The 27958-nt window shown below is 44.6% G+C and overlaps 1 protein-coding gene across 1 annotated transcript in view; it reads left to right on the forward strand.

Moving 5' to 3' along the window:
• The window catches only part of LOC138492809 (uncharacterized), a 469421-nt gene that overhangs the window by 436813 nt on the left and 4650 nt on the right, over positions 1–27958 (forward strand). The window contains exons 94-98 of the mRNA XM_069620163.1: positions 6092–6261; positions 8725–8884; positions 16874–17053; positions 26625–26662; positions 26771–26880. Coding sequence (XP_069476264.1) covers positions 6092–6261; positions 8725–8884; positions 16874–17053; positions 26625–26662; positions 26771–26880 — 658 coding nt within the window. The remainder of the gene's footprint in view (positions 1–6091; positions 6262–8724; positions 8885–16873; positions 17054–26624; positions 26663–26770; positions 26881–27958) is intronic.

Genomic DNA, 27958 nt, shown 5'->3' on the forward strand with positions numbered 1-27958 from the left:
CGTTATGGTTACAAGTAAAATGTGAAAAACCTCAGAAATTCACCAGTTACGGTAAGCTAAGCAACCATAACTCGCGCCACCACCGTGCACTGCTAAGACTAACACCCAGGACATCAAAGATGACATCACAAATGTCACTGATGACATCACATGTCTGGGCCACTTTTTTTTGTTCACTGACATATCTAGGCCAGGTGGTTTTGTTCAGTGACAGTCAGAATATTAAAATTCAAAAGGTACTATATATCCAGACATTAACCTTGTCATATGTTCTTTCCTGAGGGTTTGGTCTCAGCTCATGGTGCACATACATGGGGCAATAAGCAGGCCTCAAACACACAATTCATTTGCATACATGAAGATAAACTTTAATCTTATTAACGTTTTCTGATGATGCTGTTTCTTTCTTCCTTACTTTAGTTTCCCTGTATGTCCCTCTGATTTCTATGCATTGTGGTTCTTCATATGTACTGTTTGTACTAGCACAAGTATGTAGTACGTCTCGGATTGTTACCTAGTTATTACATGTATAACATTACTCAGAGCTCTGATAAGGTAGCATTCATTATTTTACTATCCAAAATTACAAGATTATAAATATTGTACTTCTATGGTGCATGCTGCAGCCATTGCCTATGTATGAAGAGGTTCCTGTAGTAACAAAAACACTCTAATACAATGTTGTTTACATGAGTACATTCTTTAATAGATTAAGTAGCTCATGATAGCTCCCCCGATCACCCCTGACATCTTGTTACCAACATTATAAACACAACCCCTTGTAGGGACTTTTCATCAAAATTAATTTTGCATGTGATGCCATCAGTGATGTCATCAATGACATTTGTGATGTCATCTTTGATGTCCTGGGTGTTAGTTTTACCAGGGCAAGGTGGTGGCGCGAGTTATGGTTGCTTAGCTTACCATAACTGGTGAATTTCTGAGATTTCGCAGTTTTACTTGTAACCATAACATCCCTTTAACAAAGTTTTTTCAGTGAATTTCATAGGTTTTTATTAATGCAATTTAACCATGATGTCCCTTTAACAAAGTTTTTTCAGTGTATTTCATGGGCTTGGACCAGTGCAAGCTATTTTCCTACAACTTACTAAAACAATACTTACCACAATATAGCAACATTTTTGTCCAATTTACAAAGTTTCACCTTAAAACTCTGCCATTTCCCACCTTCTATCATCATTTTTAACACTTCTGTACACTTTTTGCAACTTTTTCCACTGTTTTTGCATCCGTCGACGTCTGCGAACGTCTGACGTCATCATGGACCTTCCGGACAGTGCCACGTGACCATGTGCTTCGCGATCGGATGCGTGCTTCAGGGACAATTCAGAACTACATTTTCTACTGATCTAGGAACTTTCAAGCTCAAAATGTACAATCTAGTACAAAGCACATACTTGGAAGAATATTAGTAAAACTGCTATTTATCTTGAAAATGGCATCAGCTATTGCCATCCCTCCTCCCCAAAAGCCACTATCACCACCGGCTGGAGGAACTACAAAACAGAAAAAAGCGCAGTACTTCTAAAGACAATGAAGAGGACCAAGAAGATGAGGTAGAGGAAGTGCCTACCTCTGGCACACAGAGAGAATCATGAGTGGGCCAGTTGTTTACCACTGTTGGGAATGTACCGAAGGCTAAAGCTACCAAAGGGAAATGCACTGAGTGCAACTTTGCAATCAGTCGCGGACTACCTGGACAGTACTCCTACGGGACCACCTCCATGCACCGTCACACCAAATCCAACCACTGCAATGCTTTCAGAAAGGTTGTTCCTTTCTTAGCAAGTAGTAGGCTGTCTTCCTCTACCTCATCTTCCTCATCCAATACTCTAACCACAAAGCCTACTTCTGTGGGACACAAAATACCACCAGCTACCTTGCAAGTGATAAAAGAGGCTGTTCCATATCTTTCGGAGACAACAGTGCTCTGCATATACTGCAACACACCACTCAGCACGGGGAAGCTATCTGAAGTGCTTTTTAAGCTGTAATCAAGGAGCATGAGAAACACTGCCCCCTACCTTAGAAGTTACATATGTGCAACATCTTCCTCAGTCCACCTGCCCCTCCATATTAGTGCTTGGTGCCTCTCCCCTCATTTGCCTCCCCAACTTACGTTCTAACCTCTCCTGCAAAAAGAAAAACACATCAAAAAACAACAAAAGAAAGGTTCCTTTAGGAACCACCTTTCACAGTTAAAAAATAGAACTAAAAAAAAACGTATAGACTCCATCTACTTTACATTTCTCAGTAAAGTGCATAGACTCAATAAGATTTTCTAACATTTCAATTAGCATTTTGTGTTATGTTAATGGGAATAATGTGGCGTTTATCAGCCTAAGTGAAGCGAGGGCGGATAACAAGGGCTTCAGACCGTTAACCCCCATTCAAGCCCCTGCAATGGGGGATGAAAGCCATTAGCATCCCGGGTTCCCAAGGTGGGAACGCGGGGTGCTAAAGAAAAGGATTTTCCTTCCTACAGCGGGATGCCTGCAGCATTTTCCAAGATGCCCACCATGGAAAGGGAAGGCAGGGCTCTGTACAGAGCCCCTCTTTTCTTTCCATGGCAGCATGCAGAAGGCGAAGAGAGAACCCTATGACCATATTACCACAAGCACATTTCTTTCCCTTTAAAACCTATCCCAATTTCGAATAACTTTATCACATAGCCGTTCCGAGTTGGACATGGCCGCTTTAACCCCATGTGTCATCCCTCGTGGTCATGGCCAGTAGCCAGATTGTCCGGGTCATGACCTTATGCCATGACTCAGACAAACTGGCCATTGCCTATGGCCACAGGCTACACCTCAGTCACCTCAGTCACCAAAGGTATATCACTATTTTTTGTACCTAAATTATGACACTTGTCAAAATATAAAACACAGGCACATTTGCAAAACCATGCTTTAAGATCCTTGCCAATGCTCCTTACACGAGTTTACTGGAAATCTGCCCATGTTTTATTTTTTCAAAAGTGTCAAAATGTATGTACATACAATGGTCCTTTAACTTAGCCCCCACTTGCCAAAATCTATTCAGACTTTACACAAACATTTAAGGTTGGGACTATAATCTTTCTGAAAACTTTAGTCCACATTCGTCAAATGGAAACACAGTTATAAGCCATCTAAAAATGTTGAGACCCTCCCTCTAATGTAGCCCCTCATGACAAAATCCCACCAAACTTTACAAATACATGTATATCTAGATCTAAAATCTTTTTTCAAACTTTTGTGTAGATTTGTCAAATGGCACCATATTCATAAGCCTTTACATTATTTTGCCCCCCCCTCTAATTGTGCCCCCTCTTCACAGAATCCCACAAAACTTGGCAAAACATGTATATCTAGATTTAAAATTGTTTTGCAAACTTTTGTGCAGATTCCTCAAATGGCACCACATTTATAAGCCTTGACACTATTTGGGACCCCCTCTCTAATTTTGTTCCCTCTTGACAAAACAGCTCCACTCTTTCCAAAACCATTCAGAATCAGGTCTAGAATACAATTCAAAAATGTCATGGTGTTTCATTGAGTGGCGCCAATGTTGTAAGCCATGTAAAAACTGCTTTTCACCAACCCAGTGATACAGGAATAGGCATAGATGACCCTGAACATCTGAAGTGTTCTTGAACGTCACAGGACTGCACCCGACCATCCAGACTGTTTGAAGACTTCGAAAATGAAAAACACCTGTTTTTTTTCTTCTTACGGCCATATCCCATCCCTTTCTCATCACCCCCACCTCCCCAGAGATTGTTTGACAAGTTCGACAAGTGCAATGTTGTGTTTTTTAATATGTCTTTAGCGCAATGTTCGCAAACACCTGTGGCAGTCCGCAAATCCAAAATGGCGAGCGTTTATGAAAAATATGATGCACCTCATGCTTTTCACCAACCAATCAGCGGGCGCATTGGGTGTCCGCGGACATCACGCCACCCTCTGGACCAATCGTAGGCCTGTCCGCGCAGTGAACAGGGAAGTAGGTCTGTGGACCGAACCCAGATATCACTCATTATTTTTTACCTACTTTTATCCTGTTTTAAAGAGAACTACTGGACGGATTTACACCAAATTTACAAAAGCACGCTTTTCGATACTCCTGACGCAAATTTGGTGACAATCTGTACAGCGGTTTGGGCTGTAGGCATGAGCAAAATTTGTTTTCCATTGCATCTATGGAAGAATAAAAAATGTTGGACCCCACTGATGAAACCTCACCAAACTTGCCAAAAGAATTTGGACGGGGCCATATACTTTAATGCAAAGTTTGGAAAGGATTCGTCCAGGGGGGGCAAAGTTATAAGCCGCCCAAAAAGTGCTGTTCCTATGAGTGGAGCAACTTAACCATAACTACCGCTTCCGCAGGTCCTGTAAAATAAACAAGTTATTAGTAACGTGGATAGCTATCTAAAAGCAAAGGGATGAACTCTTGCGTGATGCTATTGGCTTTCCAATGTCTGTAGTATGACTTCTCACCTAGGGCAGTGGGGGGAAGGAGGCAGGGTAGTTAAGAGAGAAGAAAAAGGCTGAGTGGCCCACTGTATAAAACAATCATGGGCAGGTTCTAAAGGATATTACGCTATACTTAGTAGGGTTAAGAGTGTGCCCCTACCTTTGGTAGATGTTTCCTAGTGAGCAGGAGTGGACTGGGAACCAAGAGAGGCCCTGGAAATAATTTTCAAAGTGGCCCCATATGACACATTTTTTGCAAGCCCAACAATTTTCCTATGAGAACATGGACATCAAATTGTATAAAACGAAAAAGAAGCCCAGGATGCAGAGGCCTACCATGAAATCTCCAGAGTTCCCTATAGGCCAGTCCACCCCTGCCAGTGAGTCTATTGAAGGGTACATCAAGCCACATGCACAGATTGGGTTGTACTGAGAGGGAACCAGCTATGAAACCAACTAGATCCTTTTCCCAAAAATGTGGTTGGTTATGAAGAGACCAAATAATGCAATCTGGCCATACTTTTGTTTTTAAGGGAAAATGGCAACATTGTACAGACTTTGGGCCATGACATTCTATTGGGCATACTTGAGGCCGGACTAACTGAGCATCATGGACTCTGGTGACAAAGTGCTTACAGAGCATCATGGAATCTAGAAATCAAGTGATAGCACTGCATGGCTATTTGCAGTATGGCCTTTAATCCATGTTGAAGCCAGAATCCATTACGCCCAGGGTGAATATAGTCAAGTATGTCCACTTAAAACAACATGGCATTATATACAGTCAAGTGTGCATATTGAATTCTGGACTTAAAGTGATAACTCTATGTATGGCAATGTGGTCATTCCATGCTTATTGAAAAAAAGAAGGCTGCAATAAGTGGTAAGTGACACAACGGCCAACTAAGCCTAATTACTCGCGCAATGGTGTGCTTTCTGTGCCTTGGCGGGGGCCCCAGTGTTCTTTGCCGTGGCCTGTCAGAACTGTGGGTCAGGCCTGGGGGTAAGGTCAGGGCCACGCCCCTCATGCCTCATCCTATCGACGCCACTTTTCATGATAAAACATGGCAATGGTGTGAGTTTCTGACCATTTGGTGGTAATGTCTGGCCGATTATCCGAGAACCTGGACATTTGGCGGCATTACCTCTCAGTGGCGTGAGGTCTTGGCCATTTCCAGAATTCTGTGCAGTAAAAGTCTGAATATCTGAGCATTTTGTACTTGGCAAATGATGTGTGAGTTGGACTTTTGATAGCAATTCCTGGCCATGGTGACAGTAGCTGGGGCTGATGGGAGTTGTGGTCCAAAACATGTGACGCGTCATAGGTTTGCAGAACCCTGAGATCGCTGTATGCTCTTGCGTGCATTTACGTGTTTAAAGTTTAACATTTGAAATCCCTGTACAATCTGCGTTTTTTCACAGTGAGCAAGGGCACTGTAACCGGAAAAATGTGCACAAACTATTCTTTAAATTGTCTTCACAATACATGCAGCTGCTTTGCGTTGCTTTGTTAAAGGCAAGCAGTCTGCTGATTTCACATCTTCTTCTGTTAATGTACCTAACTCTTTGACGTGCCGCCAGTTTCACCCCCTTTTAAATGTCCTTTTTCACAGGCAAGACAACATCACCCTCACGTCTGCATTTAACTACTCGGCAAAACGCAAAGACATCGATTATCTCAACAATGAATTAGTCGGCGACTTGCAAGCTAAAGTGGAGCCAAGACGAGTCGCGAGGTCCGTGGGGGACATTTCCTTGCGCTCAGTCGCCAGCGGCAACTTAAGTGAGTTTTTCCCGTCATGGGCAGAGCGTTCTCGCGTCGATATTCATGTCATGTCGAGTTAAAACTGCAGCGAAACGTTTTGTTCACTTGTCCTTATTTCGGTATTGCAACTGGGGATTACTCACATCACAATTCTGTGAAAATTGCCCCTCGGGAGATGGCCTCTATTGTTAGCCATCCTTCTATGTCCTTGGGTACATGAACGTGGGCCGTACTCGTGCATAATATCGACTACACAGCCTCGCTGACCAAACACTACACATCGCAGCGACTTGCGTGTTGTGCTTACATGGCTGCCAAGTGGCCCCTTGTCATGGGCGACACATGCATGGGGTGACCAGAAGACCCTGAAACGGGGACTCTGTCCACCTGCTCCGATAGTTGTATTCATTTAAAATAACGTTCCGGTTTTTCAGAAAAGACTGCAGTGAGGGTTTAACTGCTCATGTGCAAAGCTAGTTCACCAACAATTGAACATACATGTTTCACAGCCATATGCATATCTGACGGGGAGTGATAGGAAGGCCTGACAGAGCAATCAGGGCAAAAGCTTTTCTCTGACGGCTAGTTCAGGCCTTGCTATGAGGCCAATCCCAAAGCATTCTCTGTGGCACATACAGTCACAGACAAGTGGCAGTTTATATCCAGGGGAAGGCCTGACCCCCTGGCCCAACCCCCACCCACCCTTCAGCCCACACCCCATCACACTCTCGTTATTCCACAACCAAAATGTAGTCGGAGTATCCACTGTCAGTTGTAGTCCTACTTTTATATCTGTTTCCCTGCCTTTTTTTTAATATATTGGAAATCTGGTCCCTCTACACCTGGAGCAAGTCCTCGTTTTTCACTTTGCATGCATGCTGGAACTTGTATTTTCATTGTATGGGTCTACAAGTCCCAGCAATCTTAGTGAAAAGCCGGGACAGGCTCAGATGTGGCCTTCAGGTGCAAGCGTAGCGTTAGCATGAGTGTCACAGGTAAAAAAGAAGTATGTCGCACAATTGACAATCTAAATCCAGTGCTCAAGGGAGATTCATGCAGGTAGAATTTTGTGGCCGAGATATTGCAATGTATTTGTTTTTTCATTCTTCACTTTCACATAGAAGAAAGCAAGGGTCTGCGAAGAAGACAGGGGAACCCTGCACACTCGCGAGATGGGGGGGTCACAGAGAGGCCAATGTAAACACCATAGGGTGACGAGATAAAAACAAAAAAAATGGGACAGGTCATAGAACTAGATGTAGGACTACAGTAAACACAAATATGACTCAGATAAAACTGTAGTCCTACTTCTGTGTTTCTGGCCTGTAGTGGAGGTGTGCTCTCAATAACACTCCTCTCATTAGAGGAGAGTGGCTAGTGAGGAGAAGGGGGAGGAAATGGGGGTGTGAAAAGCATTTGAAGCGCTTAAAAAGACATTGGGCCTCATTACGAGGAAGGCGGTAAGGGGTTAAGAGTGAGGTAAAGGTGCCGGAGCCGTTAACCCTTACAGCCCCATTACGAGGCCCGCTCACGGGACCCGCTGAGGACACCTGGTTTTACCAGACGCCCTTAGCGGGTCCTGCGAGCTGCCCAGCATGCTAACAACGGGCCCGTCATTAATGGGCCCATTGTTAGCTTGCTCCCCATTCCCATTGAGCCCTATGGGGGCTCAAATGGGAATGGGGATGGACCGTAGTATCTACTTAGATTGCGTCCTATCGGCTCCAAAAAGGGGAATAACAGAAGGGTCGAGAATGAGTCAAAATCACGCAGACCATTTATGATACTGCATGCTTATTGCATGTATTATTACTGCATGCAGTATCACCCATGCAGTGTTAAGTCCTGCAATAACACTGCATGTCGCTGGTGAGTCCTGTGGGTTCCAAAATGGATAATAACAGAAGGGTCGAGAATGAGTCGAAATCATGCAGAACATTTATGATACTGTATGCTTATCGCATGTATTACTGCATGGGGTATCACCCATGCAGTGTTATTTCCTGCAGTAACACTGCATGTCCCTGATTGCGTCCTCTGGGCCCCAAAATGGAGAATAACAGAAGGGTCGAGAATGAGTCGAAATCACGCAGACCCTTTATGATACTGCCTGCTTATGGCATGTCGCAATGGTAAATGAGTTTTGTGGTATTATCACAGATTATACCGCCCAACTCATCAACAGGCCACTAGACTTTACAAACAATTAAAAAACATGCTGTGACAGTGTTCACACATTTCTCAAAACGCAGAAATTGGGCGAGTAAAAATGAACGGTACCAGTGAAGTTAGACTTTGTTTAGCTGCCCAGTTAGTCCACAGAAGAAACTCCTTCATTGTTATTAATATTATGGTATTTATTGAGCGCGGACCTAGCTTCGAGAACACCCCTGTTATGTTTTTTCAAAGATGTTCAAATGTTTCTGTAATGTGTGCTAAATAATATACATAACGAAAACTTTAAAAACATATTTTTTCCAGCGAACATCACGGAACTGGCGAAGTATTTTAGTTGTAGAGAGGATTCGAACAATGCATACGTGCTGAACCCGCAAACATTTATGTGTGAATCCACCAGCTGCCTGAATCATTGCAAGAATAACGCCACCTGCAACGTCACGCCGAACGGCCCCGTCTGCACGTAAGTAGACGTCTAAACATGGCGCGCTGCTCTCCTCTGCCCGCTAGAGCGTGAGGGTGCTCTGGGGTCCTTGAACTCTGTCAGCGATGTCGCCAAAAATGATCAGGTTCACCCAATTGAATGACAATGATTTATCTAGCGCAACCAAGCAACGTGAGGCATCCTGCAAGCCCCCCAACATAGCCCACCCCCCCAACATAGAATTGCCAGGCCTTCACAGGCATGGGCGTCGCCAGGCATGGGCTTGGGAGGGCTAATACCCTTTCAATTTGAAGCAGCAGACATCACTCTGCTTGGAAGCCCGGCCCAGGGCTCAGACAGCAAGAACCTGTCAAATTTCTCACCTCGGAGAGCAATTTATTTACTCACTTTTAAACTTAAAAGTAAGCAAATACATTGCTCTTCGAGATGAGAAAACTGTCATTAACGTGACTGAGGAAGCAGAAAACAATCAGAGGCGGGGGACAAAAGATTGCCAAGGCAATCAGAATAGACCCCCTGTGCTGAAATGTTGAAGTTAAAGGCTTACCTGCTGGGCTCACCTTTTAGACTGGTCACGCCTCCAATAATTAGCATGAATTAAATACCTGTTAGTTGCAGACGCATAGATAGGGTAGGGCCTGAGCGGTCTGGTGGGACAGATGGAAAATAAATCTCTCTGGAAAATCAGCGAGAAAATTTACAAAGAAATGATAATTGATGAAAGCACTGTATAAATATCATATCATTATACAAATACCCTCATATTAGAACACTCAGGTTGTATTTACCCCCTAACATCCGTAAAAATGTAATGGCCCCACCCCCATGCAAGGACAGATATGTGTTGTCATTTGTCTTTGACCTTAACACCAGTAAATAAAATGCAACGCCACAGTAAGGAAACATGCCCTACCCCATGTAAATATACTCAACATGTTGGTTTTGCTCTTGCCAGTCGGAGGAATGGATTTTTTTATAACTGCCATTAAGGCTTAGCCAAACGGAGTATGTACTTATGTGGGGATACTGACATACATTGGCAGAGCTAGAAAGAACTTGTTTTGTTATAGAGTCATTATTCACTCCCTCATATATGCTTCCTCCTTTCCTGTCACTCTCTGGCTCTCTCCCTGCTCCCACCTGTGAGGCTAAAAACCTCGGGGTCATCTTCGACTCCACACTCCCCTTCTCTCCACACATTGCTGACGTCTCTAAGAAGACACACTACCAGCTGCACCTCCGGTATTCTTCCTATCCTCTCCTTACCCCAGAAGCTCACTGTCTCCAGAGCTCTGGTTCTCTCTAAGCTGGACTACTACAACAGCCTCTTTCTAAATCTGACTGCTTCTACTCTCGGCCCTCTGCAACTCATCCAACACAGGACTGCAAGACTTGTCCTTGGCCTCAGGTGTAGGGATCGTATCTCTCCAACACTGAAATTTCTGCCCTGGCTCCCAGTGGCTGCGAGGATTAAGTTCAATACTCTCTACATTGTCCACATGGCATTCTGGGGCCTGAGGCCTTAATACCTTGAACTCTCTCTTCCTAAATATCTTCCTTCTCGAGCCCTTCGTTCATCCGCCTCCAACTCCTTCAGGGTCAGTTGCTTCTCCAACCAACGAGTTGCTGGTAGATCTCTTTGTTCGGATGAGGCCTCCCTCTGGAACAGCCTCTCTGTCTCTCTGAAACTTGAGGAGAACCATCTAGGGCTCCGGAAGCACCTCAAGATCTTCCTCTTTGCTTCTGCTTTCTCTCCTTCTCTCCCCGCTGAACTCATGGCTGAAACTGAAATTGCACTGGTCACCTGCCTGCCCTCTGTTCTTGGGGCCAGGTCCCCTTCCTGCCAGTTGCACACCTGCACTGCCCCCCTGGCAACAGCCTGCACTCGGGGGCTTTTTCTGTGTCCCTACAGCCCCCTACCAGCACCTGACACCTGGTGTCTGCACTTACCCCTGCACTTGCCCCCACTTGGCCACACTTCTTATTTATTGTATTTCTGTTTATTTATTTTACTATTATCCTATGTACTGCACTGCCACCTCCCCTTTCCCCTTGCACTTTTCCCTTTCCCTCTTCCCTGCACTTGCGCAATCTCAATGTCACCTGGCCTAGTAAGATTGCTGTCTCTGTCTTCCCTCTGTCCCCCCCTTGCCTCGTCGCGCCTTGAACACTTGTGTATCGGCACGTTATAAATGTCATATCGTATCATATCATATCATATCAAAGGGAAAACAAACATGAGTATGTTCATACGTGGGAACACTGGCATATATAGGTGCACTGAATGGATGGGCATGGTTGGGCAAAATCAATATGAAATTATTTCTAAAATATACTCAGGGGGAGAACCTTCCGGAACTCCTTTGATTGGATTGTGCTCCCTCACTATGCTCGGTCACTCTGGCACATTTGTCCGGGGGGGCAGAGGATGAGCACCACTACATTAGCTCCAGGCCCCACTTGCTACACAATCCTGGCTATGCCTCTGCTGATGTGGGGTGAAAGATGCATCTGGTAGACCAAAGAAAGGCGTAATATCTACTCAGCCTTCTGGGCTCAGGTGTTCAATAGGACAATAGGTTTAATGCCCCCCTCTCACTACCAGCTTTCAAATCTGCCACCCAGCCCCGTAAAACGATGAGGCTGGCTCCACCTCTGTTTACAGTCTAATGGTGTATATGTTTGACACACCACCCACCTGTGGTGGAAATAAAAAAGAATACTTCTACAATACTGAGCCCATCGGCTGTACTAGGAGAATATATTTTGTATTATTTCATGCTAAAAAAAATAGCACATGTGGGCCCCCAGAGGTGGACATGGCCAAACTAGAGAACCAGAGATTCCTACATCCATGAGCCCCTCAGCTTTTTACACAATATTCACTACATCTTGTGACCTCGTCAGTGCACTCTCCTGCCTCTAAGATAGCTCAGCGGGTTGCGCGCTCGTTGCTGCGATCTATATTTGATGTGCAGGTCACAGGTTCGAATCCATGCAAGGCCAACTCAGCCTTTTCATCCTTCGAGGTCGAAAAACAAGTATCAACTTCGGTTGGGATGATTCATGTATGTAAAGATGTTCTATTTACATCGCTTAGGCGTAAGCGCTATATAAACAACAAATCATCATTGGATCCCCGTTTTAAAATATATTTGATGTGATATTGACTAGTCCCATTCACAGGTGGTACATTTCAACGTACTTTACTGACTTCAAATTCTTCATTGATCCTTCCTGCGTTGCCATTCATTCTCTTGTGCTTATATCGTAAACATACCTAACTACTTGTGCTTAGGTCTGTGTTCTTACTTTGGCTTCACAAAGATGTGTACTGGAGCAAATCAGGCGAAGCCCCGATCATCCCAGAGCTGCTCCCGCTCCCTTATACCTTATGCACCATGCATAAAACTGGAGCCAGTCTGTCTGGCGTGGCCTGGAGCATCTGTGAGTTGCTCACATGCACATGTGGTTCACAAAGCTTTGCTCACGGGCTCCAGGAGGTAGGTTAACACACCCTACTCTCCCACCTAACCTGACACTGGCATATCTGCTCTCCGTGTTTCCTCCCTCTTTGCTTGTAGACTCCTTGCTGGTAATTTGCCCACCCTTCCCCGTTTCTACCTCCCTGCTCCCCTCGCCATCTCTTTCCCCGATGATTTGTAAAGCGCTCCGTTGCTTCCCGCAGCTAGATAGATGTGATAGATGTACGCTCAATAAATATGATAAATATGATATAGCTATTCTCACTCCTCCCTTCAATGTCTTGGCCTATGAGAATTCTCCAGTCTCTCCCGTCTCTGCGAATGGAGAGCCTTCTCGCTTGATTGATGCCACTACTGACATTTATTTAGTTAATGCTTCTCCGTTTGTAGATCACATGAACTCATTCCATGACGCTGACAGCGCTAATGTTTTCAATATGCTTACTTATCACTACTATTAGTCATTGTAATGTTGTAATCAAATGATAACCACCTAATCTCCTCTTTACTACTCTCTACAATCTGACTACTGTGCCAGTCTACTCTATGGCCCAACTATGCTTATTCACCTCTCGACAAAGTGTTCATCTTTGCTGTCCATACGTTCTACAATGTTCCCCACTTCACCTCCACAGCCCATCGTCAGATGGGTTGGTTATCTATGAGACAGAGGGCACATTATAAATTCATTCTCATCTTCAAAACTGTACTTGGACTTGCCTCACCCCACCCATTGGGCCATCTCACTGCCTGCTCTGCCCCTCGCTCCGTACGATCATCCTCGGCTCCCCTCCTTGGTACCTCTCGTGCCCCTTGCATGCCCTCTCGTTTCCGTTCTCTTCCTCTCCTCACTCTCTTCTCTTGAATGCTCTTCCTTTGCCTCTCCTCGCAACTCCCACTCTAGCTCTATTTAATCCAACCTCCTAGTGCTCCTGCTTTCTGAAGAACCACTTGCATACATCAGTGCTATGTTTGGTCAGTCACTCGCAGATAAAGGATGGCTGTGACTGATGGATCTCTTGTGTATATACTTTATAAATACCTAGAACATTGAAGCTAATATTGTACTAGTGGCTAGTAGCCACCTTAACACATGTAGCCAATAAGCTTTCTGAGAATGAGGTGCGCAACTGCTGGCAAATGTCCCTTCTAATACCTTTCTGTGAACACGCAGGTGGTCAGTTTATATAAAAATCTAATTGCATGCAGCGAACCACCAACACTTGCACATACGTGTTGCTGTTACCCTGTATGCAATGTTCAACACTTTCAAAACGGAGTCTAAACATGACGTATAAATGAAGGCAACATCGCCTTTAGTGTTCACTTTTAACCTCCACTTTGAGAGAAATAAAACACGGTCTGCAAATATGCTTTGCAAGCACGCGTTTTATAATGGATTCCAGTGGAGTACGCCTTCTATATCCAGGTGTAAAAAGCAGGGTGCATTTTATTAGAACTCATTTGTCGTACAGCTGCATGAAAATCTAATGCAGGGTGTAAAACCAAGGAGGAAAGCAAAGCAGAAATGCTACTCCGGCGTTGCTGCCATCCAATGCCTGAGGACGGCTGCAAAAATGGATGGCTGGGTCACCCTGATGACCAGACGGCATCTGAACTTGCGCAATCTTTCTCTGATTTAGGTTTCACCCAAATAGTGCAGGTCCCTACCCACAACCTAGGACATACCCTCGATTGGGTAGCAGTTATTAATAGCCCTCATCATGACGTCTCAGTATCACCCTGCCCATGGTCGGACCATGATGCTGTCCACTTCTCTATTACCATAACATTCGTCACCAAAGTCCAAACAGCTCGCTCAGTAGCCATTACATATCGCAACACCAAGCCCCTAACCATGGATAAAATTGAAGCCCTCTCGTCTCAGACCCTACATATCCTAGAGACAGACGATCTTGACATTCTGACTAAGAAAATCTGCTCCAATCTTAAACTAGTGGCGGACTCTCGTGCCCCTATGAAAGACAAAAAGAAATCTTCAGAAAGGAAACTAACTAATCCTTGGTTCTCGCCCGAATCCAATCCCTTAAAGCCCTTTGCCTTAAACTATTCTATATCTGGAAAGCCGATCAATCACCTACAGCACTATCCAACTATAAGGAAGCTGCTAATAACACAAAAGAGCTATCACGGAAGCCAAGAAATCCTATTTGGATTCCAGAATTTCTCAGGCTACCTCGAACTCCAAGGAATTATTAAACATTTTGAAAGAACAAGAGGCTGTCCCAGAACCGGCACAATCTACGATTACCAAAAATGATGATTGGTGTCTGGACATCCAGAATGCCATGGCAAATAAACTGGATGGTATCCGGGAATCTATAGCAACCAAAAAAGAGTGCTTCTGACATACAGGGCACCCATCCAGTTAGTAGCACCTTTACTAGCGATCCCAATATCCCCATCTTTAATTTTACACCCATATCAGAGGAGGAATTAGCATCCATCATTAACAAACTTAAGGCAACTAATTGTACATGGGATCCTTGTGCCTCGACAATCTTCAAAACATGTCCCCCTACTCTTTTTCAAGCCATATGTAAATTTGTAAATGCCTCTTTACAGAATTGTACGGTCTCAGATGATATGAAACAAGCTTGGGTTACCCCTTTATTGAAAAAACCCAACTTGGATCAAAACGTCCCCACTAATTATAGGCCCATAACCAATACTCCTTTCTTACTAAAGATATTGGACCGGGTAGCCTATACTCAAATAGCGCAACATCTCAACTCCCACCCTATTCTCAATCCTTTCCAATCGGGGTTCAAATAAGGCTTTGGTACAGAGACCTCGCTCCTGGATCTCAAGTCGCAACTACTCCAAAGAATGGATTCCCAAAAGGTCTCCCTTCTGATCTCTCTGGACCAATCGGCAGCGTTCGACTAGCAGATAGGCTTATGTCCGTAGCCAACTGCCCGCAGGCCGCTACCAACTGGCTGCTATCATTTTTATCCAACAGATCTAGCAGGGTATGTGCCAACAATGCCAAAGCACCAGCAATCCAGATACCTTTCGGAGTGCCACAAGGCGCCAGTCTGTCGCTGTGCATTTATAACATCTTCATGACTCCCTTTTTTGCCCATCTTGCCCAGGAGGGCATACTCTTTTCCAACTATGCTGATGACACCCAATGTGTCATGCCTCTTACAGGCCAGCATGATGAGGACCAAAAAGAACTTAATCGCATTTTTGTCATGATAGAACAATGGATGATGTTGAATAATCTTACACTTAATCGCGGCAAGACAGACCTCATGGTCGTGGGATTTGACAGCACTGTAGCTAAACTAGACCCAGCTTACAAACACTTCCAGCTGTGAGACGCTTTAACCTCTACTCTTCCCAAGGTAAAGATCCTGGGTGTGGTTTTGGATCAATCACTTAACATGCAATCTTATTTGGCCAGTACTTTATCCTCTGCCACCTATTATATTAAACTGTTGTCCCATCTGCAACCTTTTATTTCTCAATCCAACGCAGAGACCATCGCCCAAGCCATTATAGGCTCCAAACTGGATTACTGCTGCAGTTTATTAGCCGGCTAAAGTAAAAAAACTATCAACCGTCTCCAGGTGGTCCAAACTGGAGCAGTTAGAGTGGTACCTGATCTTGGATACAGGGCACATGTTTCTGAGGCACGGCGAGCGCTGCACGGGCTGCCTGTGGACTCAAGAATCTCCTTTAGACTTATGGTTATTACATTTAAATGCCTTAAGGGCAAGATGCCCTCCTATCTTCAAAGGTATATTGGAATAAAATCCTCGGTTAGAAATCTTCTCTCCAACAACCAGAACCTGCTCCACCAGCCCAAAGTGAAAAGCAAAAAAGCACAATGCGGTGCCTTTGCCTCTGCGGCGCCGGCTCTTTGGAACACTCTGCTGGATCAATTGAGAAACCCAGCAGCTCTGAGTACCTTCAAGAAGGGCCTTAAAACCTTCCTCTTCAAATAGTCGTCCTCAGTCTGCGGTTCCTTTCCCTATGGATTTCCCGGCCTTCTCTCTCTTTTTGTGTTTTAGCTGCGCCCTCACACCTATGGGTTTATGGTTGCGCTATACAAATGTAATAAAGTAAAGTAAACAAGTAGTGGGGCATTAAGGGAAAACATAAACTGCTTTTAGGCTTTCCCTTTTTGCTCCACTTCATTAGAAAATGACCTCAGCAGTTCATTCAATGCAAAGGCAGCGCGCAGAGGAGGGCATGTGGAAGGGAGAGTTTGACAGAGCTGGTAAGTTCATGCCCTAATAGTATTATCAAACTTAGATACTGACAATATATTACCCCATACCTGACACCTTCCCTTGAAGGCCCCACGCATAAGCAAGGTGAGGGCCAATAACAAGGCTTATGGCCATCTCCCAGGTCAATAATGCTTCAACGTCTCAATACCAAGACCAAATTCAGCTTGTGATGTGTTCTTTAAAAATAGTCCTCATAATGTATTCTAACATAGTGCAAATATGCAAAAAGTTGAAAGAAATGTGTCTTCTCTTGCATACAGGTGTGTTCCTTTCTCCATTTATACCACCTCCGGCCCCACCTGTGACACCATCGCCATGAACCTCAACGCCTTTTTTGGCATCCTGTTTGGAGCTCTGGCCTTCCTCTTCCTGCTCATGATCGCCATCTTCTTCACAGTCTACTGGTGCCGCAAGAGGCGGCGGGAAGCTGACGATGAAAGGTAAAAGCAGTGTTCAAGAGGGGGGCACACCAAGGAACACGAATCAGGACAGGGGTGCAGATCACACACATCTACAGCACATTGTCTCTTTAAACATTCCAAAAATGAGCTACCTTTGTATAGTCCCCATTCAAAATAAATGACATCTTTTTTATTTTTATTTTTTGTTTAAGTTTAGCAGTGCTTTATTTTTTAAACTTTATTTTGGGGGGTTTGCAGTGCAAATATTATTTTTACAAAAAAATACATTCATTCTGGCATGTCATCCACATCTTTAATATAATAAAAAGCCAGATGTATTTTGTTCCTGTATTTTTGTCTGATGCATAGCTTCACATTTTGTCACCACTAGAGGGAGGTGTTGCTTTAGAATACATAGAGACAATGCCAATTCGCATAGCTTCACCTGCTGTCACCGCTAGAGGGAGCTGTTGCCTTAGGATACATAGAGACAATGCCAATTTGCATAGCTTCACCTGTTGTCACCACTGGAGGGAGCTGTTGATTTAGGATATTTAGTGGTCCTACTGTGTCAATGAAACCCTGTACTTTGTCCCGTGCATACAGGCTCTTACACTAGTCTCACAATACTAGGACATAAGATGAGCAACAACAAATAAGGCATACACCTGTGTAAGTTTCCCTCATGAAAATAGTACAGTATGTGGATATTTAGAACATTTAGAATGGAAGTTGCAAAACTGCAGGAGTGGCTCCACAAGCTCTCACGCTCAGGCTACTTACCTGCTGTTCATGCAGTTCATGATGCCACACACTCCCCCGAGGGGATTAACGGAGCTTTAAGACCCCCCAGTTTTCAGGGATTAGTCTCTGAAAGGCTCCTGTAAAGTTTTTAAATGACTAGTTTACGACCCTTTAACCTACGGTTCTCCAGATGTTGTCGACTACAACGACCATCAGACCTAGCCATCATAGTCAATGATGGTGATGGATCATGGGAGTCGCAGTCCAAAACACCTGGAGAGCTGCAGTTTGCAGAATCCTGACGTAGTTAATGAAGCATACCAGGAACACTTCACACACATTGACAGTCAGGGCCATCTTAAGCGTTTTGGGGGCCAGGGGCACAGACACCTCTGGGGCCCCCCTCCAACAGACCAAAGGAATTAAGGGATATAGATTATCTAGTGCGCCGCACCCCGTGTCACGATAACAACCCATAGCTTGATATGCTGCCTTTTAAGAGATCAAAATAAGCATGGTAAACTTCCTTTCAGATACCTTACACTCTTCCTTCATGTTGTAATCAGAGTGATAAACAAGTAGCATTTCAAGGGCAACATTAGCAGTCTACGCGAGGGTACATGTGTTCAAGCATAGATACAGCAAACATGTCATCAATAGCAGCCACGTGGAAGCTATACTGGACATAGTATAACTGCAGGACACAGATTGTATGACACAGGTACACATAATCCAGAATAGACGGAGATTAGCTGCCTCCGAGACAGCAAAAGTGCTCAAACATGGATACAGACGACCAATGGGAAGCAAGGATAAAACTACACATACCATAGCATAGAGAGTAGATAACGATTTGAAGATACCAGGAAGGTGTCTGTATCCAGACACACTGAGATTAGAATTGGGACATGGTTTTCAAGCAGTGTTGCCATTCGAGAGCAAAGAAACAGGTGGCTGTGGTGTGTAATATATCAATGCTCACTATCATTATAGAGGAAGCAACACTATATATAGCCAGGGAAACCATGGGTGAGTCTTTCTTAAAGGTCATACCCTGAGAACGAAATCACTCTGAAGGGCTGACAATTTTGAAAGGTGTAGGGACTTGCAATTTTGACAGGTGAAGAAATACAAGATTAAATGAGATACCCAGGATCACACATAGATTAAGAGGTGAAGCTGGGATTCGTACCCACAATTTCTGCTCTTTACCAATTTATTTTCTAGTTTTTACCTTGAACTAAAATAATCCCATTTTACAGAACTGACTTGGAAAATATGAAAATCACATAACCGAATATAAACATTTTAAAAAACGAAATGTTATAGAAACATATTATTAAAAATGGGAATGATTCTAGCTTCATTTGGGGCTCATTTTGATCCATGGCAGTAGCCGTGCCGCTAAATAACAGCACGGCTGCCGCCGGAGTCATGATTTTACCAACACCTGGCAATTACCGGGGAATTCCAGCGCCGGCGGACCCAGTAATTGCCCATTCCCGGTAATTATTAGTCTCCATTCCCATTTGAGACCCATAGGGCTCAATGGGAATGGGGAGGACGGTTTCGCCGGCACCAGTCATAATGGTGCTGGTGCTACCGTCAGTGTCTGCGAGCGGGTGCCGGTCCGCCGGCCAGGTCAGACTTGGCGGGCAGAAAGGCACGTGCACGCAGACCTTGTAGTTTGCCGGTCCGGTAGCAACAGCGCTGGTAGCTTACCAGCACTGTTGTTACCGGACTTTCAAACTTGTAATGAGGCGCATTCTCCATCATCAAGGAAAGTATATGAATACCAACATACTAACGGATGTGATCTTAAAAGATTTCAGATAGGTTTCTCTTTTGTAAACCTTTAAATGCACCCCAAACACAGGCTTGTGCAATGGTATTTAAAAACATGCAAAAAAACTTTGCATTGTACAAAAAAGAAAACCGTTTTGTTTTCAGATAAGCAGACCTTAACATATGCTGGTAAGAAGCCTGCAATATCTGGTCTGCTCTCTTCTGTCTAGAACTCCTTACACTCAAATGGCCTACATGATAGGAAAGATCAGGTAATTGGCCAAACAATGCCACCAGTATGTGAGAAGAAAACCTTTTCATAGAAGGCAGTACAGTACTGTCAGTGATATAAGATTTGTCCAGGATCACTATATCGTCTGCTGGCAAAGCCAGGATCCAAGCATGAACGCTTTGGATCCACAGTCTGGAATTTGGATACATAAACACCTATAACACTTTATTGTCATCACTGGAGGTGCCTGCCTAGGTTTTACAACTCCCCATCTAAACACACCAATTTCTAGACCATCACCATACTGACGCTATGTTAGTTTCTATAGCAACCGCTATCTAGTGCAGGTACATTGGTGATAACACCTGGAGTGCTTTAGAACAAAGTACATATACATGCAGGCTTAACAACTTCATACATTGGAAATGCTGAGTCGGCCTAGCTGGAATTTGGTATTTTAATCTTGCACATGAACGCAGATCTCTGCAATGAGTGCTTAACACACTGAGCTATCCTCTGAACCATCGCGACACTCAAACATGTATTTCAACTTTGGCTACTATTGCACATGATCAATATAAATCCCACAGAAAGGTGACAATGCTACAGGTGTTGTGCCACTCAGACTATGTATACCACAGTGAACATAGCATCACAGGATGAAAAGATCAGAAAAAAATGTACTTGTCAACAACAGACAGATATCAGGGTTAGCCTTAGCAGCACACCATAGAAAATCATGATGTGTGATGTTTACCTTCGTTGCTTTAGGGAAACTGACATTTTTTTATAACCCTCCTTCTTGGGGCCCCCTCCAAGGTGGGGGCCCGGGACAAGTACCCCTTTTGCCCTCCCATAAAGACGTCTCTGTTGACAGTTATTAATGTAAAGTCTTGTCCATTTTTCAGGGGCTTTAGTGGCACCGTGAGCTGCGTGAGTAGCAATCGAGTGTTGAGAGATTCAGGAGAGGGAACAGTTGCAGACCCCTGGGGGCCCATATCAGAGTCTTGCCTGAGTGACCCCGGGCAGTGACACCTTTAGATGGCTCTTCTTATCTCTGCAAATCAGGCAATTTTTCCCACGGCTGTGGACAGTATGGCCCTGATTCATGGAATGTGCATGTAAAACAGGGATTTGCCTGCCGTTCTGCCCTCAAATCCCTGTTTGACGAATGGGGGTTAGCGGGCAGAATGGCACGCAAATCCCGGTTTTACATGCAAATAATTCCATGAACCATGGCCTTAGTATTGACCATCAAGCAATGGATGCTCGGTAACCTGAGTGTGAAAGTCCCTTCTTTACACCCGATTCATGGAATTATTTGCCCGGTTCAGTGACTTTGCACTACTGAAAAGTGACTTCGCACTGCTGACACAAACCGTGATTCATGGAACTGTGCAAAATGTATTTTTGCAGTGCAAAGTCAATGCAAAGTCAGTACAATGTCATTTTTGCAGTACAAAACGAACTTTGCAGATAACCTCAGAACAAGTGAAGCAACTTTCCTGTAACCATTTATTTCAACATATTTGCGAACTGCACTGAAGACCAATGGGAGACTATTTCCAGGAAAAAAAGAAAACTAAGCATCTCCTAATTAAAAATAAGCATTAGCAATCCAAACAATGTGGGCTTTTGTGTAGGTATGGGAAAGGCACTTGCCAGGCAATATCGTAATGGTATTAACTAGGCATTGATGGTAGCAAACGCCAAGTAGTGCGAGTACATGGGCATCTAATAGCAGTGGCTTGCAAATGCCTTATACTTATACAAAAGCCAAAACTGTTGGCTATGCCAATTCTTGTTTTTAACAGGACTTCAGTGAGGGACACGCAGGGTGATTTTAAATCGAGTGGCCGAAGGCAGACCTGGTCAAGCCATTTTTATAACACCATTAACACGTGTACACATTCAATGAAGTCATTAACTCTCAGAAGATTGCTTTAAAAAAACACTGGTAGGCACTTCAAGTCCAATGTTTGATGATAAGGCTTGAGTAAATTGAGTGCAAAGACTTCCCACGAGGAGGTGTTTTGAGCGCGGAGGTGCAGAAACTGGGTGGTAATGGCCATAGGAATTAGCATGGTCATGGCCAGTCAATGGGTGGGCAAATAACCAAACAATACGTACCTTTGTGTCCCTCCACAGATACCATTTCTCCCCATCTGTAGTTAAATGCAATAGTTGTGACTTATAGGTACACAGGCACCACCTAATAGACAGACTAATCATGAAAAAGTGCAAAGAAGGCATATTACAATGTTTACTTTATTCTTCAAAAAAATGCAATTTACAGATCTACAGCAAAACTGATTCTTACCCAGTGAGTGAAGTTTAATCATCTACAATCCAGGTGCACATCCTAACCGCAGTGAGATGTGTGTGCCGAAAGGCTCACGCTCTGATGCACAAGTTTCAAGTGAATACGCCGCCACAAATTGCAGCTGTGCACATTGCGCCTGATTCACAAGCAGTGAATCTCGGTGATTCCTCACATCCTTCACAAGAAGACTCCGGCTCCTGCGCTTGCAGCTGAGTCCTGTGAAATAGCCGGGTGTCTTCCTCTCCAGGCGGCGGGCCCCCACTGGTGGAAGTTTGATAAATACAAAAGGGCCTCATTATGAGTATGGCGTTGCGGGAAATAATGGGCAGTATCAGTATTACTGCCACTCTTCCTGCACTGCCATACTACGAGCATGGCCCTGGAGTGGGGGATTTACCGCCGGCATCCTGCTGCAGGTGAATCCTCCAGCTTTATGCAGAAAATCGGCAAAATCAGCAGAATTACTGCAGCAGAAATTCTGCCAAAAATGCCCCTTAGTGTCCAATGGAGTCAATAAAAATGGACCAAGTGGCGGTAACGGAAACTCCAACTCGTAATGAGGCCCTTGGTTAGCAATTATGGTTTATATAGAATGTATTGGTTTTTCCACTTGCGTGAGCTTCACCATCCACTGCTGGGCCTCTGCACCTGCTCCCGCCCCTCCCCCTACCCTCTCCTTATTGTCATGTTGCTCCTTCTTTGTTTATGTTTCTCTCCCACCTCCCCCCGCCATCACCCTGAGGAACCACACAACAAAGCTTTTGCAGGGGGTGCCTTACTAAAACATATACAAATAAATAGAAATCTAAGGTAATACATAAGTAGGTAAATGGAATCATCCATAGTGATGCTGACTATGTGTGAGATGGCGCATATATGCAAGATAATGAGCGGGAGGAGCGTGCTCCTCCTTTGGATCTGGCCCACCTCATCGTCTGTCCATTTTGCCGCATTTTTCACTGTGTTTTTATGGGGGCCAAACCTACCAATACCCTTATCCCTACCTCCACACGGCCCTAAAATTCATTTTTCAATGTTTCCTTACCCCCACGCCCCGTAAAATATGCTGCAAACAATGCGGTAAATCTGCCATGACAAGGTGGGTGAGTGCCTTTCATTTAATACCCACTTCAAACCTCCGAAATGGGCATCTCTGGAGGAGTGGAAATGGCTGGAAAATGCAAATGAGGGACACACCTACAAACAACTGCGAAGAATCCCAATTCACTTCCCACCAAAACACCAATTCATGTAAAAATCTTTAAAACTCTTTTTTTATCTAATTTTCACATTCCCTTGTTAAGTTTAATTACAGGGACCTGTGCCTGGTGATGTGCTCTTCTTTGTGTGAATGAGGTCCTTTTGAGAGTGCAGTTCGCACAATGGGTACAATGACTTCACAATTAGAAGAGCTTGATCACATTGTTTGTACAAAATACTCACCCTCACAACGCTTTCCACTGCACTAGAATATATTTAGATTTCAGCCAGACACCTGGGGCTATGGGATCAGATAAAGAAGTCCATTGATGCCGGCACTTGGTACAGCATTATGGATAGGGGCACGACTGGGCTTTTGGCGTTGTTGGATCTATCGGCGGCGTTCGACCTTTTAGATCACGAGTGCCTCCTGATGACGCTATCAACAACAGGACAATGTTCAGAAAATACTGTGCAATGGATTCAAATGTTTTTAAATAACAGGCGATCCACGGTATATTCGGATCATGCTGCTTTGGACCCAGCCCCGCTGTAGCGTGGGGTCCCCCATGGTGCATGTTTGTCACCTTCGCTCTTCAGTGTTTACATCAAACTGCTTTGTGACCTGCTTACACAAATGGGAGCGCAGTTTCAAACTTAGCTGACGACACCCAGTTGTTGTTGGAACTGAATGGTAATTATGCCATAGACTCTGATAGACTGACTGTTATATATCAGTCCATCAAACACTGGAAGTAACTCATGGTATTGGATCAATTCCGGCCATAGCAAATCTTGATCCAAGGTATTCCAGTTCCATTATTGAGGACTGCAATATTCCTGCTGTAAATAAACTAAAGACGCTTAAAATCTATTTAGAATCATCCCTTGGTGCGGATGCACATACTAGTAACATTGTTAAAAATTCACAGTACCATCTGAGACTTCTTATAAAAATTAAGGGCCTGATTTATTGAAGTTTCTACGCGCTAAATAGCAACTTTGCGTGCCATTCAGCGTGCAACACCCTTTTCGCCAATTCATGGAATCGACTGTAGACCTTTTCACGGCCTTCACGCTGATCTGTGATGTCTCTGCGCAGAGTTGAGGGCTGTCCGCGACACTCCACGCAGAGTGTGGGTCAGGCCTGCGCAGAGGAGTATATAGGGGGCGGAACATGAGCCCTGACAACATGCATATGAAAAATCATGCGTGTGAACCCCCGTGAACCATTTGTGCACTCTGCTACACTGCATACGTGCACCCCTATGTTAGATCAGAACCCCGGTTGTGTACATGCACTGCAATGTTCGATATGCAAACCCACATCCCTGCTGCGATTCCTACGTGCAAGTGTACTTATGCTTGCCTTCGGGTGGCATAGTGATTGAAGGATTTGCATGGCCATTACTATGCCAAGAGGCTGCGCGGGTGGTTCTATCAATACATGTTGTTTGGCACAATTGTGTTCGTGTGAGGGATTACCTGTGGCCGTGCCTTGGAATGCCCACTTTTTCTGCAAGTTCTTCCCCACTTCCTGTGTTACGCCTCTTTCCCAGCCCTCTGCGCAAGCCACGCCCATGATCTGCATGATGTATCGCGCAAGGCGCTGGACAGCTTGCAGAGACGTGCCGAGCCTGCGTGAACTCCATGCAAGTCCAGAAAAAGTCCATTGCAGTCGATTCCATGAATAGCGGAATGGGGATTTGCGTGCAGAATGGCATACAAATGCTCAATTTTACAGCAAATAATTCCATGAATTGGGCCTCTGGATTCAGAAAAGCTGCACTGGCTGCCTATGGCTGCTAGAATACAGTTTAAGACGATTGCTCTGGTGCATAACTGCCTTTACGGTATGGTTCCGCTTTATCTCAAGAAAAGCTTAGTTAAATATGAACCAAGGAGAGCACTGCATTCGAGAAAACACTAGCCTGCTCGTCTGTCCCAGAGGCCGGCAAGTAAATGAAAATGGCCGGTCTTTCCCAGTATAGGCAGCTAATGCCTGGAACTCTCTGCCTATGGATTTGCGTCAGGAAAGGAACCAGCTTCCATTCCGAAACATCTGAAAACCTGCTTATTTGAATAATTGATTTGAGTCTGCTGCTATTGGACATCCTCTGATGTGTGTTGTGTTTTTTGTGTTGTGTTTATTGATGCCTGCGGGCTACAGCGTGAAACAAACAAACAAATAAATAAAACGTTTTTTTTTAAGTATTATGCCGTCAAATTAGAAAGCCTTACGGTGAGGAGAGCGGTCACTAGGGAGAAAGAAGGAAGCTAGAGGTTGAGAAAGAGAGAGAAGGGGAATAGCGAGAGAGATAGAGGGAAGAGAGAGAGTGACAGCAAGATACATAGCCGTGAACGAGTGAGGAGAAAAAGAGGCAGACAGAGTGAGAGGGGATAGGGAGAGGTAAAGAGAGAGAGAGAGGAGAAAAAGGGGCAGATCGAGTGAGAGGGGATAGGGAGAGATAAAGAGAGGGAGGGGAAGCATAGAGAGAGAGAGAGAGAGAGAGAGAGAGAGAGAGAGAGAGAAAGAGAGAGAGAGAGAGAGAGAGAGAGAGAAAGAGAGAGAGAGAGAGAGAGAGAGAGAGAGAGAGAGAGAGAGAGAGAGAGATAAATAGCCGAGACAGAGTGAGGAGAAAAAGAGGCAGATAGTGTGAGAGGGGATAGAGAGAGGTAAAGAGAGGGAAGGGGAAGCATAGAGAGAGAGAGAGAGAGAGAGAGAGAGAGAGAGAGAGAGAGAGAGAAAAAGATACATAGCCGAGACAGTGAGGAGAAAAAGGGGCAGATCGTGTGAGAGGGGATAGAGAGAGGTAAAGAGAGAGAGAGAGAGAGAGGAGAAAAAGGGGCAGATCGAGTGAGAGAAGATAGAGAGAGATAAAGAGAGGGAAGGGGAAGCATAGAGAGAGAGAGAGAGAAAGAGAGAGAGAGAGAGAGAGAGAGAGAGAAAAAGATACATAGCCGAGACAGTGAGGAGAAAAAGGGGCAGATCGTGTGAGAGTAGATAGAGAGAGATAAAGAGAGGGAAGGGGAAGGAGAGAGAGAGAGAGAGAAAGAGAGAGAGAGAGAGAGAGAGAGAGAGAGAGAGAGATATTAGGTGAGGTAAGCAGACAAATTAGGAGAATGGACTTAGAAAGAGAAAAAAGCCTCTGTGAAGAAACCCTTCATATAAAGTGGGTGTGTTAGATTGCGAGAGAGCCTGCAGGGGAAATGGGAAGCCAACAGAGTGACTTAGAGATTAAGAGAAATGCACATTTGTGTGACATTGAAATGTTCCCTGGTACCCTCATTGTTACAGACGTTAATTATCCTTTTTCTCTCTGTAGTTACATTCAGACGAGCTTCTACAGTAAGTCTCTGCCTGGTAAGTCAATGCTGATGTGCTTGAATGGTCAAAGAACGGCAAATCGTTTTCACGCAGATTTGCAATTTATTGAAATACATAAAATTAACATCTTGTTTGTGGTTTTAGGCTTCAAAAAGTTGCAAGAGACGGATGTGGCATCGTTATCGACCGACAAATACGTCCCCAGCCTTATAAGTTGGAAACCGCGCCTCGATAATGTGGACACATCCATGAAGGTACGTGCACCCCAAGCACAATATCAAACTCTGCAGGAAGGCTCAGTCAGGGTCCTTTCAGCTCTGTGTATTTTGCTCCAAGATGTTTCCAGTTTTCTAGAGCCCTCATTTTGTAAATATTAGAGGGTCAACTGGTGGACATTACCTCTGCACAACACAACCTGTGACATTCAGGTTTGCACACTTTTTCATTTTGTAGAAACTGGCTGTGCGTAACTGTGTACATCCCCTGTTAGGAAACATGCAGAAGTCCGGGAGACACCCACCGCCTGCACATTAATTAGCTCCTCAGGTTTACATTGAGTAGTGGCTTTTAAGCAGAGCTCAAACTTCCATGTCTGGCTTTCCTCGACAGCTCCGTTTCTGGGGTAGAAACAAATGCACGTCATTCTAAACGCTCTTCTCGTCTTCTCGACACTGCTGATCACTCGCTTGTATTGTCTGCCCTCTCCTCCTTTGGAATTACTGGTTCTAGCCTATCTTGGTTCGAGTCATACCTGTCCCAGAGGACTTTTTCAGTCTCTTGGGCTGGGGATTCTTCCAACACTTTCCCACTTACTTATGGTGTTCCGCAAGGCTCTGTCCTCGGTCCTTTCCTCTTTTCTCTTTATACGCCCTTGCTTGCCAACGTTATCTCTTCTTTTGGACAATTCCACCATTTCTATGCTGATGACACTCAACTATTTCTATCCTTCCCACACTTCACTGATGATATCCATAACAAACTAAGCTCCTGCCTCCTTGCCATCAAATCTTGGATGATGGACCGCTTCTTGGTACTCAATGCTGCTAAGACTGAGGTTCCTTTCTTTCCTTCCACTGCACTTCCAGCTCCTCTTCCCTCCTCTTTCATATCATTCCCCCAGCTCAGTTACCTCCCTCCTCCACGGCCCATAATCTGGGTCTTTATCTAGACCCAGATCTATCCTTTAGTCATCACATCTCTCTATCCGTGCGTTCCTCTTGTTTTCACTTGCACGACATTGGGAAAGCTGGTCCTTTCTTGACCTTTAAGGCCACTCACTTCCTTGTGTCTGCCTTACTTTTCTCCCAGTTCTATTACTGTTCTTCCACCCTC

The sequence above is a fragment of the Ambystoma mexicanum genome, chromosome 10 (assembly GCF_040938575.1).
Source record: "Ambystoma mexicanum isolate Mex_15411 chromosome 10, UKY_AmexF1_1, whole genome shotgun sequence".
Taxonomy (NCBI): domain Eukaryota; kingdom Metazoa; phylum Chordata; class Amphibia; order Caudata; family Ambystomatidae; genus Ambystoma; species Ambystoma mexicanum.